At 36.4% G+C, this 15,317-nt stretch overlaps 1 protein-coding gene across 2 annotated transcripts in view; it reads left to right on the plus strand.

Moving 5' to 3' along the window:
• Window positions 1-15,317, plus strand: part of SLC12A2 (solute carrier family 12 member 2) — a 121,931-nt gene that overhangs the window by 37,177 nt on the left and 69,437 nt on the right. For both annotated transcript variants that reach the window (XM_050945618.1, XM_050945617.1), the window contains exons 2-7: window positions 753-872; window positions 2,971-3,046; window positions 3,739-3,834; window positions 7,092-7,231; window positions 8,906-9,016; window positions 14,741-14,849. In XM_050945618.1, the coding sequence (XP_050801575.1) occupies window positions 753-872; window positions 2,971-3,046; window positions 3,739-3,834; window positions 7,092-7,231; window positions 8,906-9,016; window positions 14,741-14,849 (652 nt within the window). The remainder of the gene's footprint in view (window positions 1-752; window positions 873-2,970; window positions 3,047-3,738; window positions 3,835-7,091; window positions 7,232-8,905; window positions 9,017-14,740; window positions 14,850-15,317) is intronic.

Below are 15,317 nucleotides of genomic sequence, written 5' to 3' on the forward strand. Positions count from 1 at the left end.
AATTCATCTTCATTTTCTTAACTTTAAATCAAGTTCAGTTGTCTTTTCTGAAAGAGATCCTCTGAGTTCATTTACAAGTTTATTGGGCTCAGTCGTGTTCACTTATCTAGTAGGGAAGAATAATTGCCTCTGCTGCAAGACTATTTCACTGGGTGAAATATTATACCCTGTGTTTAGGCAAGAGGTCAGACTAAATGACGATAAAGGTCCCATTTGGTCCTTTTACGAGAGTGCTGTTTCTTAAACTTTTAAATCACATTGAAGACCTATGAAGACAGTTTATAAATCTAGGAAAAATATTTGAACAACTTTATTTCACTAATCTACACAGTAATAGATTGCATAGTTGCAATAAAAAAAAGTTTGATCCTAATTTGATTGTAACGACAGTGTTGGTGACAACTTAATTTTTGTAGGTACTGCTCAACTACTATGGCATGACTTAATCACTGCCTCAAGTAAAAACAGACTTTATTTTAAAAATCTTTTGTAGAGATTTCAAATATCTAAATTTAAAAATTACTAAAGTGTGAAAATATATACAATAGTCACATAAATTGTGACTAGAACACGCTACATGGATGTGGTATTTAAAAATTAATTTGTTGTCTGTGATCACTTTTACTAATGAACTGATAATGACGTCTGAGTCAAATTTAATTGAGTGTCCAGTTCTGAAACCACCTTTTGGACACTTGCTTAAGGATAATAGAGGTAAGGTGTTTTAATTTATTTTCCCACCCTCTCTGTAGGAACCTTTTGAGGATGGATATGCAAATGGAGAAGAAGGGACTCCTCCTGGGGAAGCTGATGCTACTTATGCTGCAGACAGTAAGGGAATAGTCAAGTTTGGCTGGATAAAAGGTGTATTGGTAAGTAAATATTTGGTATGTCAAGCCTTTTAATAGATGTGACCTTGCCAGTTACTCTACATATTTTGAGTGAGTGTATTTTTCAGCAAGAATTAAATGTCAGTTGCAGATCTGTTGTGCTAAAAATAATTAAATCAAAGGTTAAGAAACAGGTACAAAATGTACAGGGGAGATATTGAAAAGTAATCTTTGCTAGCTTTTTAGTGCTTCAGGATTTGAAGGGAATGTGACCATCTTCCTTTCACTGCTGTCCCATCACTGGCTTAGGATTTTGATACTGGCAATTATTTTCCCTTTTCTTCCTTCTGTAGATGTCTTCACTTCCTTAGAAATACTTACTGGGTGACTTAATTATGAATCACTCTTATATTGGGGCACTCAATCCTTACCTCAAAATTATACATCAGTTTGGGCCTGGGTAGATTATTTGGATTGAAATGGAAGAAAATTTAATTCTTTTGATATCAAGGGGTGGAAAAAAGCATTATTACACGAAGCAGGTTATTTACGTATATTAACTACAAGCATTCTCAGTTTCTGAAGTGGTTACAAAAATTTCATCCTCTCTCTCTCAAACTGTAATTTGCAGGAAAATTCAAAACAATAATCTCTTGACATATTCAGCTATATAGAAGTAATTTATTCATGTAGGGTGGGTATTTTTATTGGTTTTTTTTGTCTTGGATTTAATCAATGAACTTTGCCCTCCCTTCCTTTTCATTAGCTATAATTAAACGTTATCCATTTTCTTGCTGATATAAACTTGTTGAGAGAAATAGAGTTTAAAGCTGTCAGAGCTCATTTGATTTAAACTTTGTAAGACCAATTACCTGGTCTCCATTGACTTTGTGAGCGATAAACTTAAATCTTGGTCTTCAAAGTATGTAATGCATTTGTTTAAATCTTGACATGAAATTGGTGTAAACTCGCCCTCCCACAAATATATATATTCAAGAAATGCACACTTTTCCCCAAGAAACTTTTTTTAATTAAAAGCTTGCTGGAAGACCCACTTCTTTTGGGATTTGCTTTTTAATCTTGGGCAAAGTCCTCAGAACTGTTCTTTAGTGATTCTTGTCTACTTGAGATATGCTACTCACATGAATAGTTAGAGCCCAGCTATGCATCTGTGTTTCCACTCCAATTATGTCTCACTGAAGAGCCTTTGAATAGGCTTTCTGGATCTTGGCAAATCCCTAGACATGCTGCTTGTTCTTGGAGCTCCTGGGATTTGAAGAGAGGCACATGTCTCCCAGTCTATACCCACTTGTTAAATAAACATTTCACAACATTGCCAAAAGAGAACAATTTAATTATCAGTTTTAAGACTTGGTGCTAATTTTTATTACTTAAATTCTGTTGAGGAATAAAAACCCCAAAATCAAAATGCAAAAAGGCAATAATAAAAGCCGTTCTTTTTAAAAATTAAGTGCAGAAGAGTAGGGTTCAGAAACAAAATGTTCAGGACAGAGTTTTAGAAGAAGCAATATGGCCTGTCCCAGATGCCTTTCCAACTCTTCCTATAACTAAACTGTGCCTATCCTTGTTTGAAAACAAAGGAGGAACAAAGGGCACTACGTAGGATTGGGAACAGAAGCAGCAGAGGACTAGCACCAATGCTCTAATAGACCATTAGAAAGCTGGAATTGTCAGTTTTGCAGTGGTGTATACTCTAGCATGAATTTTGAACTCTAGCGAGGAAGAAAAACTTCTTGTTCTCTGTGACCAATTTGGCATTTTTTCTGGAATTGGTCTAGGATCAAAAATATTAAGTTTCTGTTCTTGAATTAGTGTAATTTTCCATCACTGATGAAGATAAAGTGGGTAAGAAACCTGTGATCAGAAAACAATTCCTAGTTCCCAAGGTATGAAAAATGAAAAACTCCATCCAACCAAACCAGTAACTCTTGTGTATTCCTAATAATGTCACTCAGTCATGGAACATTTTAGGAGGGAAAAGGGGCTTTGCTACAGCAACTAATCCATTCTAAATTTAAGTATGAATGTATTTGTAGGTTTAACACGTTGTTTGCAATATCTAGCTGAAATAACTCTATGTGTAAAAACCATGCAATTATGAGAAGATATGTTCTCCTAGGTACGATGTTTGTTGAATATTTGGGGTGTGATGCTCTTCATCAGACTGTCATGGATTGTAGGACAGGCTGGGATAGGTATGTATACAATCTTTAAAAATTTGACATCTTATTTAGTTTTAGCAAATGCAGTTATATATATATATGGAGACTGGGTAACTTCTAAATGAGTTATCAATGATCTATGATTTTAGAGCAATTGGGGAAAGGGGGCTGAATAATACAGATGTGTTGCCTGTTACACAGCATGATCATAAAATTCTTAAGAAGCTAAATGGAAAAACTTGCTAGAATGTCTAATCTGACTCCTCTCTTTCATAGTTCTTCAGAGTGAGTTACATATTTTTAGTTTAGGTCTGAAAAGTAGAGATTGATAGATATAGAGAGTATGTGGTAATACTTACACTTTAATTTAGCCTTGAAGGCTTACCCCGGAACTGGACTACAAAAAGCCTCACATCTGTAGCAAGTTCTAGGGAGCACAGCTGCTATGCTATTGATAAGAAGGTGCACTGTGTTCTCCTTACCAAATCTGATTAGTTCTCCCTGAATCCCACTGTGCCCAACTCTCTGGAGAAGAAGAGGGTAGTAGGAAAGGAGGTTTCTTCCATATCTGTATAAGAGCTCTGCCCAGCCTAATGTTATCCAAACCTGTTTGGAAAGTACACTCTCTCTCTCAATTTTGACACAATGAAGTACAAGGCACATGTACTTTTCTGAAGCTAGCTTTAATTTTTAATATATAACTATATATTTTTTTCTTTTCAAAGCTCTTTCTGTCTTGGTTATTGCAATGGCAACTGTTGTGACAACTATCACAGGATTGTCTACTTCAGCAATAGCTACCAATGGATTTGTAAGAGGAGGTAAAACTACTTTTGTAAATAGTTCTTTGTACTTTAACTGTGGCTAAAATTTTGTCCCTTTTATAAGATAAGGTTCTGATTTAAATCTGAGTTTCTTCTCCCTTCTCTTTAAGAATGATAAATAAGTGTTGATGGCATGAAGAGAAAATAGCTAAAAGGATTCCCTTTCTAGGAAATATCATCTGTTGTTCTGCAATGTCTCTTACCTCCTCCCACCCCCTCTTTTTAAAGAACAAATTAATTGAATAACTTGCATGGTGGTTCTAATTGGTAGCTCACCTTCCCAATTTCACAGAAATGCTGCCTTGTTTTCCTGCAGATTTTTTGGTACGGGGAGAGAGCTAGTCATTTCCTTGTTGTTTGTTATTGCTATTTAAGTCTTTTATAGTTTCAGAACCTAATTAGTGTTCTGTAGTAAGCAATTAGGTTGTTTTTTCTTCTTCTTTTTTTTTTGATGCAACAGGCACCTTGGAAATAAAATTGTTTAGGAATAAATCCATATGCTCATATAATTGCTCAATAATGATGTCTTTTTTTAAAAAAAAGACATCATTATTTTTTAAAAAATGAATGCTATTAAATAGTCCCCACTTCTGTTACATGGCTGGGTTTAAATTAAAAGAGTAATTTTAACTTTTTTTCCTATAGATGAATCCATTGGATGAAATTTATGTATTTCCTGGTAAAAACATATCTATTGTTTCAGAAACATCTGTTGTCCTGTAGTAGAATATATAGTTCTGAAGAAAATAAAACTGAAATATAAGTTCCTGGGTGCACACAATTTTATGATGGCAGACTCTTCCAAAAGAAGTTCAGTTGCTCTGAAAAGTTACCCTTTAGATAATGTTAATGCTTTTCTCTCCAGAAGGTATTGGTTTGAGACTAGCACTTTTGTTAGCATGCAGGCTTATGTCCTGTAGCCAGGAACTATGTATCTGCAAAATGAAATTAGTAAGAGCTTAAGGTGTAGGGATAGACTTTACTGTCATGAAATACTTTTGGAGCAGAGTAATCACTAGTATTCAGTCAGCCATTTTATTATAAAAACCAGTAACAAAGTAAAGCAATAGCAGTTACAAAAAGCTCCTTATGTGCCTATCCCACTCTTCACTATTAGACACGCAGACAAAAATGCCACTATTGCAGGGCAAATAAGACACAGCAGGAACACCAGCAACTAAGTGTTAGCCTTGTCACAAGCATAAAATTGTCATTTGGCATTTAGCTGTTAAATGTATCTATTCTAATTAACACTGTTCTTTTCTGTGTATTAAAGAGTAAAGTTATATTCTTGCGTCTCTTCTGGTAGACTCTAGGATTTATTTTTAAATCTATTCCTTCTCGTCCCCTGTCCCATCCTTTTATGCACACGTAATAAATATTTCCTAGTCTGAAACTGATCCGTTACTGGATTCAGAGTATGCTATCTTCAACTTATAACATCCATTATCTGCAACTCTATAGGGCGATACCATTAAGGAAATGTGTGTTGTTTGCCTGCAGATTTATTCTTAAACATTGAGAATTTTTTTTTTAAAAAAGAACATGCATTTCTATAGTGTCAAATAATTTCTTTAAATTTCTATTTTTTTTTCAGATGTTGTTCTTCCATTTAGCCTCCAATGCCCCATTTTCTCTTTAAAACATTTTTGTGCATGGAAATTAAGACAGAGAATATATTTCAAGTTGGATAATATAAAGAAACAGTTTTCAAATGGAATAGTTGTCTTCTGGTTGTCATGACGTTCGCAGTGCAGTACAGAAGACTCCCTTGACATCATTTGAAAGCTAAAGAAACTGCAAATCGTATAGACTAGAGATTTATCATAAGACAAAGGATTTTATCAGCTATAACTAGTTTCAGTGTTCATTCTTGTTGAATGCATATGTTAATATATTGTACTAGGATTTCTTGAATTGTGAGAATTGTTTTTCTATCCAGGTAACAGTTATAACCCAAGAAATAAGTCATTCTGCACAATTGGTTTGACTACTTTCTATCAAGTTATGAGCTATACCAGTCAATATTTATTTCCAGCATTTCATATAGATTACTTCCTGTTTAATACTGGAAAGGGCTTTCTGACTTTAAACAGATCTTTTAGAAAGTCTTTATTGCAAATTAGGAGATTTTCACTTAATGTCACATTTTGAAAATAGAGACAGATATGCCCAGACTTGTGGAGGCGAGTTATGGACCTGACAAAATTACAGCACTTACGTTTTGAGTAAAAAATGAAATTTCTGAGAATGTAGAAGTAAAGTTGACTTAGTTGACGTTAAAGTTGAAGGCCGGGGGATCAGGGCAGAGTGGGAAGGCCAAAAGAAATGTTGCACCATGTTTTTAGTCCCAAATGATCTTTATGATGAAGACTTTTCAAATTTTCATGTTGTACAAACTTGCTGAAATCTCATGCAATGATTACACCTGAAGAACTTTATTTAAGATTAATGATCTGCAGTTATACTTCCTAATTGAATTTTTTTTTTAGATATAATATTATACTGCAGAAAATTCCATGAAGATCTGTCCTTTTTTTTAAATGATTGTAACCTCCAGTTTTTGATAGGAATGAAGCTTCAGGGTGCTGTTAGTAGCCATTCTGAAAGAAGGAGTTTTGGCTATCTCTCGTTGTTCCCAATGGGCAAAAAGCCAAGCTGTTTTCAGGGAAACTCTGAACAGCTAGGGGGCAAGTACTTTGTAGCATAAGGTAATTGAAACAAAGTAGTATTTCTTGACTATATATGCATGTTTACGCTAATCTCAAATAATATACCTGATGGATTATTTAAAAAGAAAAAAATAAACAGAACACCAAATTCGTAGATTTACAGACAAGTCATAATTTTTTCAGTGCATGTCAGAGGCACAAGTCCTCACTGAGGAAAATTCTACTTCCATGTTATCTAGAGGTAAAAGTGTGTCTAAGTAACAAAGCATTCAGCCAGCCTCCATCCTTCAAAATTGTTTCGCCTGTTCAGACAGACAAGTATCTGTAAAATTCCAAATCAGTTGTGTACTTGAACCATAAAACTTGGGAAAGTATAATCTCTAGAAATAAATTGTCACTATCTATTACATACTGAGTTTTTAAACAGAAATAAGGAAAGTAGTTGAGATTTATTATTTGTATTATCATAGTGCCTAGGATTTAAAAATTTCCTTGATGCTTGTGACTTTGCTGCCCATATGAATAATTACAGCTCTGTTTGTGTCCAGAGTTCTAAAGCGTTTTCATACAATTTTTCTTTAGGAGGAGCATATTATTTAATTTCCAGAAGCCTGGGACCTGAATTCGGTGGTGCAATAGGCCTAATTTTCGCATTTGCTAATGCTGTTGCTGTAGCCATGTATGTGGTTGGTTTTGCAGAGACAGTTGTAGAACTGCTGCAGGTAAATAAATTGCATTTGCTAATCTGTATGACTACCCTGACTTTATGCTAATTTTTATTTTGGTTAACAGCAGCATGTATTGATACAGGTTTAGGATGTGCTGCAATATTACTTTTCATATTAATACACTGTTGAATTATGACAAATTCAGTTTATCAAGTTTTTTGAATTTTGCCTTTTTAGAGTGGGACTAAGCTAAAATTGTAATAAAAATCAAATTGACAGTTTAGAAAAAATATAATGAAATATGAGTTACTAATAAGCATTTTGTTGTTGTCAAGCAGTCCTTTTAAAGCTTAAAATGAATGGCTGTCTTGTAGAATGTTCCCAAGTTTCTTTTAAAGGATCTACAAAGATTTAAAAATGGGCAGAAAATAATAGAATGAACTTAGCTAAAAATTACAAGTACGATCTAATTTCCCTGGGGCAGAATTTGATTGAGAAAAATCTTAATTTACCCTTAGTGAAAAGAAAAGAACTTGGAACATGATAATGTAGGAAGAGACTTGGGAATAATACCAAAAATGTCTGTATAGCAATATGGCAGCAAGAGAAGGCCAGTGTATTTTCTGGGTTGTATACACAGAGGTGTCAGTACACATAATGATAAGGAGGTAATATCCCTCTCTATATCAATCCTATGGTATAACCACACCTGGCATATAATAGATTATTCAGTTTGGTGCAATACATTACCATAAAGCTATTGGTAAATAAGAGATAATTCAGATGAGTGACAGCAATGATTGAGGGTTTAAAGAGCTAAATATATATAATTTGACAAATGACTGCTAAAGATGCTGGGGTACATAAATCTACAAATATTTGAAAGGTGTAAACATTAAGGAAGAAGAGTAGTTATAGTAGTATGAGAGGAGTGGGCTGGGGATGTAAATGTTCCTTTTCTTAATGCCATCTGAATACCAGCAAGGATTTCCCAATTATAAATTGTATTAGCTTGTAGAATAGTCTTTGAAAGGAAGTAGTGTAGGTTCCTTTCTAGCGATATTTAAAACTAGTAAAGCGCACACGTGCCTAGATACTTCAGAACCTTTGTAAATGTAATACAGAGGATGATCTTGCATTGGTAGGAAGATGAGTTAAGGTTTTCCTTCATCTCTAGCTGCTGTTGTGTCACACAGGCTCTCATATATTTCTAAGTCGGGTGTAATATAGAGTTAAGTGATGGTAATTGAGTTCTTAAACATATTAGTAGGAAAAAAACTACTACTTAAGAGGTGCCAGAAGAAAAGCTTTAGAATCCGTGAACCCCCTATCTACAGAGCAGTTATAGCATGAAGAACAGTAGAGGCACAGCAATGTGGAAGGCTTTGTATTGTCATCAAGGAGCAGCTTGTGGATGTTAGTTCTGTGACTGGCTTCTTTATGGAGCCTGTCAATAATGTTGCTGGCTGATATCCCTTCTGTTGGTTGAAAGCAGTCAATCCTGTTTACTCATTTTCATGTGAATGGGACCACTAGCTATTTCATTTAATCCTCTGAACAATCCTCAGCTGGTCCTATTTTTTGTTCTGACATCAGCAGGTTTGAACCAATGGTGTAAAAGCAATCTATTTTTATTCAATTTCTAAACCACTACTCCCTCTATATCATGTAGTAGGAAAAATACATTCTGCACTGTATGTAATTGTCTTTAAAATTGTTCTCTTCTAGGAAAATGGTGCACTTATGTTGGATCGGATGAACGACATCAGAATTATAGGAGCCATCACAGTACTTGTATTGTTGGGTATCTCTGTAGCAGGAATGGAATGGGAAGCAAAAGTAAGTAACTATGATCTAAAATTTAAAATGGTGACGCTACTTATATGAAGACACTAGGGGAGCTCATATAGTCTTATTATGTATGTTCTGTTCCAGATTCTGTTGATACTTTTTAATATACATTTGTACTTAGTACACACCTCTCTCTGTCCATGTCGGAAAGAAAGAGAAGAGGCCATGGATGTGGTTTAAATAGGTCATAAATGTATTCAGTTATAATGTCTGAGAGTTCCTGGCAACAAATTGTAGTGTAGGAAAGAGGAGTTTGGCTCCCTGCTGTTTAATACGTAAAAATCTCAACCCCTTTCTTCAGTTCCTTTTAAGGGAGGCCAGGAAAAGGAGGGGAGCCAGCTCTCAGCGGATGAGATGTAGGAGCCCCAAGCCCCCTTTACTTAGCTCCCTGATGGGAAGCTGTACTTCCAATCCATTTTATCCAACAACTGTATCCCTTCTATCCATACTGAGTACCTGCACTGGACATCTGCCACAAGTTTTACATATTAATTGCGACATTAGAACCTAACCTCCCTATTCCACTGCTCTGAATCCTAGACCAGCTGTGGGGAAAGAAAAAAAAAAACAAAACCCAACCCATACCGTGCCAGCCAATCTGGGAGCCATGGAGGAAATTTTCCCTTCACTGCCACAGAAAAAGAGGCAACTAGCATAATGTTCACAGTGGGTCAAAATGGAACGCAGTCCTTTTGCCAAGTACAGAGTGGGTGCTGCCAGCGCAATCCTGGTACAGAGGGTATCTACCAGTCTGCATGGGGTAGAATATCTCCTCACTTTTCCAGACAGCACAAAGGGCAGTGCAGTGACCTAGTCCTAACCTGGCCCAAGCTGTTTCCTGGCCTTCCTGTGTACGTGCTTGTAATCTTTCCCCTATTTACCTACCTGCTGTAAAGCAGCCCTTAAAGGGGAAACACACTCACATGCATAAATGTTTAAAATCAGCATATAATATGGATACTGTCCACAACTTGGTGGATAATACAGTTAGGTGACCACATAAATTGTTCTCTTTCCTCTCACATTGGAGAGCTATTAATCAGGATGTTGTTCATGGGTTTAGACCTGCTCAGTCCACTACAATTAAATTTAGGTTCCCATCTCCCCCTTCTGCATGACTTCATATTCCTTGTGCTAGATTGCTATGCACTATACTCTGATCCTAGCTTACACTCCCTCCACCTAAAAGAGCAGCTTCAGACCCACTGATCTCCACAAACATTTCCATTGGAGTGAGAATTTTCTTTGACTGCTGGAAACCTCAAATGACCTAGATTTTTGGTAACTGGAAGACTGAGGTTTCCTTTTAAAGATAGATTGAGGATTCTGTATGCTGAATCTACTTTCATGCATGTGGTGGAGCAGTTGCTATGGCCTGCCCTAGCCCAGCTTGCCACTTTTACCACATCTTCCACTCAATATGCTCGCTTTATGGCTGAGTAGTTTAGCACACCTTCCACTTTGCTTGTTCCCAGTGTCCTTTCTTTATGCCTCCCCACAGTGTGAGTGCAACCTCCCATTTTAATATCTTCCCTGAATCACTCAAGAAATGGCTTGATCTACATTTTTAACCACAACAGATCTCAAAAATCATATCTTCCCTCTTATGGTAGATGGCAGTAATGATGATGATGACCTGATCATTTTCTGTAACTAAGAATTCACCAGAAACATTGTGTTGATGTACATATTATTTGGCATATCATCCTTCCTGACACTGTTATCCAAGCTGATTTGATCTTTATAGTCCAGATGAAGAAAGAAGGTATCCTTAGTACATTTTAAGTACATTTTTAGCAGTAAGTTATCCAGGGAAAGGGAATTTCTCTCCAGGTAATCCAGTAGCAGTGCCAGCAGCAATTCACAAATAACTTAAAAACAAAACAGAACCCAAGATTCTTAGTGTGTTCTCTGGATGTTGCCCATTTTGGAGCTAATTTTTTTTAAAGCACTTCATTTCAATTTCTATTGAAAAATATTTTTATTAATGTATATAAATGAAGTTTATAATCTTCATTTTCCAGTACTCTGCTCAGGTAGTCTCCAGTGTCTACTGTTTTATACTTATTCATGTTGGTGGAGTGCACATACAAGTCCAATGGACAATGCTGAACTCCTAAATCTTTACCATTAACTTGTTTCTGTCTCTGTTAGTGCCTCCAAAGTAATTGGCAAAACTTTTGAAGCCATCATACTAAAATCTGTAGCAATATTTTCACATTGCTCAGCAAAAATAACAACTGGACAACAGTGGCACATGGTATATGCTTGCCCACATAGTGCTTCTGTGCCAAGGAGAAACAAACTTGAACCACAAGACCACTAGAATATCTCTTTTCCTGGAGAAACAGAGCCCGCCTCTCAGAGCAACTTGCACCCTGGGAAAGACTTACCTTAAGGCCAATTGGCTCAGTTACCAGAAGGAAGCAGCAGACAGGTGGGAGATAAATTAAATATTTTGATAATGATCTACTCTCCAAACACTTTTCATCTACATTTATATGCAACTTAAAACAACAGCAAGGTACTAATATTTTGCTCTCAATAATGGCATTCTGGTGCACAGAAGACACTTGTGTTGGTGGACATCCATCTCCTAATTCACAAAATGGTTTGAAAAATGCTGTAAACCTGATCACACCATACTGATTTCACAGATTCTAGTTCCTTGGGCTAATAAACATAGCAGATAGAGATCCTGCAGTTTGCTATTTCTGAATGCTTCGCTTTACTGTGACCCCTAAATTCCTCTGATGATCACAGATTTGATATTTCAACTTGAGAGTCTAAGCCACAAGTATGGGTACCTTTGGGAGGTACTCTAACTTTCTTTTCAAATCTCTGAAATCTTCTAGAGCAGGGGTAGGCAAACTAGAGCATGCGTGCCGAAGGTGGCACGCGAGCTGACTTTCAGTGGCACTCGCACTGCCCAGGTCCTGGCCACTGGTCTAGGGGGCTCTGCATTGTAATTTTAAATGAAGCTTCTTAAACATTTTAAAAACCTTATTTACTTTACATACAACAATAGTTTAGTTATATATTATAGACTAATAGAGAGAGACCTTCTAAAAACATTAAAATGTATTACTGGCATGCAAAACCTTTAGAGTGAATAAATAAAAACTTGGCACACCACTTCTGAAAGATTGCCGACCCTTGTCCTAGAGCAAGCAAGAGCATTTGGGAAAAATCATTTACGTGTATGTAGACTTTTTGGCCTAAATCCCCTCAGACTCTGTTGGAGAAAATCTAACTTCTTGTAGATGGCCTCCTTGAGGGATTAAACCCTGTTTACCCAAAGATTCAATTCTCCATTATTGGGGTTGTTAATCAGAGTTGTGGCACCAGAGCCCCCCCACCCTCACCCCTGTCTGTTTGTCAGTCTTGCACAGGGGAGACTAATAGAAACATGGAACTGTAAACCTCTTTCTGCAGACCCTTTTTACATTCCCCTAGTGGATGCCTGGCCATGTTTCAGTATTGCAGGTCAGTTGTAAGAGTAAGTGACTTGGGAGCTCTGTCTTATAAAATCCCATCTTCAATTGTTCTGTGGAAGAAGAGGTTATTTGAGGGCATGACCTGACTGTGTGCATGGACAGACAAAAGAGTTGAAACGAAAGCCATCTTTTCCTTACACACTCAGGTCCAAATACACCCCTACCCCAATATAACGCTGTCTTCAGGAGCCAAAAAATCTTACTGCATTATAGGTGAAACTTATATCGAACTTGCTTTGATCCACCGGAGTGCGCAACCCCGCCCGCCCCGGAGCCCTGCTTTACCACGTTATATCTGAATTCGCATTATATCAGAGTAGAGGTCTGTCATGAATAAACTTTGAACATTGGATGTGAAGTGGACTCTTAAGTTTGAGACCCCTCTTCTTGGGGATAAGACTAAAATGACTATATGCTTTTCATGGTTGGTTTGTAAGACACCTCTTAGGGCTCGTCCAGACTAGGGGGGGAAAATCGATCTTAGATACGCAACTTCAGCTATGTGAATAACGTAGCTGAAGTCGAATATCTAAGATCGAATTACTCACCCGTCCAGACGGCGCGGGACCGATGTCCGCGGCTCTCCATGTCGATTCCGGAACTCCGTTCGGGTTGATGGAGTTCCGGAATCGATATAAGCGCGCTCGGGGATCGATATATCGCGTCTAGATTGACGCGATATATCGATCCCCGAGCAATCGATTTTAACCCGCCGATACGGCGGGGTAGTCTGGACGAGGGCTTAGATATGCTAAAGTGTATTCTGCAAAGAGTTTATTAAAGTTTTGGGCTGAAAAGCAAGACTTTGACCAATGAGACTAGCAGTCTGGCCACTTAAAATTTTCCAGTTCCATCATCAAGTACTACAGGATGGACATTTCTTTTTTAGTTCTTCGAGCTGTCCTAGATCTGAACAAAGCAAGCAAATAAAATTAAATCTGTTTTTTAAAAAAAGGGCATTTTTCATTCTTCGTAGAGGGATTTGTTGCTTTGTATTTGATTCTTCCTTCTATAGGATTTGGCTTTTTACTGCTTGCTGCTTCCCATGGATAATGGCAAGACCGGTGGATACCAGTGTACGAAAAGGAAAACTAGCGTCTATACCTGTAACTTCTATTTCTCATCATTGAACATATTGTTTGCTGTGGAGCAGGCCTTCTTTCTAGATCAGATTGTTTCTAGGACTGATCTCTACAAACCTGATTTTTTTTTTTTTTTTTTTTTTTTTTTTATGTAGTGGTCTTAATTTTTTCAACTTAGTTTCTATAGCTTCAGTTTAGGATGTAACCTTCTGAAGTCCTCTTATTTTGCTGCAACAATCCAGCTGAGGGGAGCCTAATGCTGTGGGGAATGAGTGGATCTTATTACACGACTGATTTCAAGCTCAGATAGTGTATTCTGTTATGAAAATTCAAAGGGCACAGCAAACTGTTTTTCCCCTTTGCAATTCAACTGTAAAATTCCAAAACAGCGTATTGCCGAAAACTTTCTCATTTTGTCTGTGGAATATTTTAAAAATATAATTATTTACACAATAGCAGTCATGATGCTATCAAGCAGTTTGTGCCCCGAAATTGACTTCTTAAAAATCAAGTTTGTTTGCAAAACTTTGTTAGAAAAATGAATGAACACTGTTTTGAATTCAAATCTTCCTCTGTACTTTTTGCAACCCAGTTATATTGCATGAGAATCAGAAAATCAGCTAGTCTGAATTGATTAAAACAACAAAAGTAAAACTGGTGTGATTAACTTTGATTTTTCAGTAATATCAAGTGTTGAAATCTCAAATAAAAAACATAATGTTTGTTAATTTTTGTAGTCACTTAATCACTATTTATATACATTGGCAGTTTGTAGGAGAATATGTGGAGAAACCAATTTTTATTGCTTCCACCTGGTTGTAGACATTAATAAAGATCATTACACCTTCCCAGAATTTTAGGACTTATCCTTTTTCATTCAAGGCCAGTTTAATTCTTAACTTCGTTATAATTCTCCTTTTTAGAAATCTGCTCACTTTCTCTTTTCTCCTCTTCCCTGTGTGTGGGTTGTTGTTTTTGTTTTGTTGGTCATGTTGTTTTCCACATGACTTATCTAAATCTAATAAGTGAAAATGGACTCACAAAGATTTAAAGTAACTTATTAGGACCACATCTTTTAGCTCACAGAGTATATGGTAGCTACCTGACTTTGATTGTAACTTTTAAAATTTCAGGCACAGATTGTTCTGCTGGTGATCCTGCTATTTGCTGTTGGTGACTTTATCATAGGAACATTTATTCCACTGGATAGCAAGAAGGTTAAAGGTTTCTTTGGTTATAAAGGTATGCTATAACACTTGAGTACAAACAACTTCACAGGAAAAATTCACGTTTTGCTGAAATGTAGTTCTATGTTGCTGTACTTTTTTGTATTTCAGTATTGCAAAGTGAGAGAGTTCTAACCGCAAAAAAGTTTCTTTGTGGGTAGCCCAGTTTTTCCTAATTCCTCCATACACTTTATGTATTCACATTCTTAAAGCTTCTTTAAACCTGGTAATTTTTATTATTAGCTTCATTTAGATTGTTTTCATGTCAGAACTAGGTATTTTATTTTTAGTATTACTTTAAGAGAGATTTCTGTTCTACTTTGCTGACTTTATTATTTTGAGGCTGGAAAGACATTCTAAGGGTTTCCAAGTGTAAAATATTGCCATTTTAGACACTTATGTAATTTATATGCAAATACTATGATCTCAGGCCATGGTTAGTTTGTCTGTTTTTAGTTGCTTTCACATAACTGCTTTAGGTGGA

The sequence above is a fragment of the Gopherus flavomarginatus genome, chromosome 3 (assembly GCF_025201925.1).
Source record: "Gopherus flavomarginatus isolate rGopFla2 chromosome 3, rGopFla2.mat.asm, whole genome shotgun sequence".
NCBI classification, from domain to species: domain Eukaryota; kingdom Metazoa; phylum Chordata; order Testudines; family Testudinidae; genus Gopherus; species Gopherus flavomarginatus.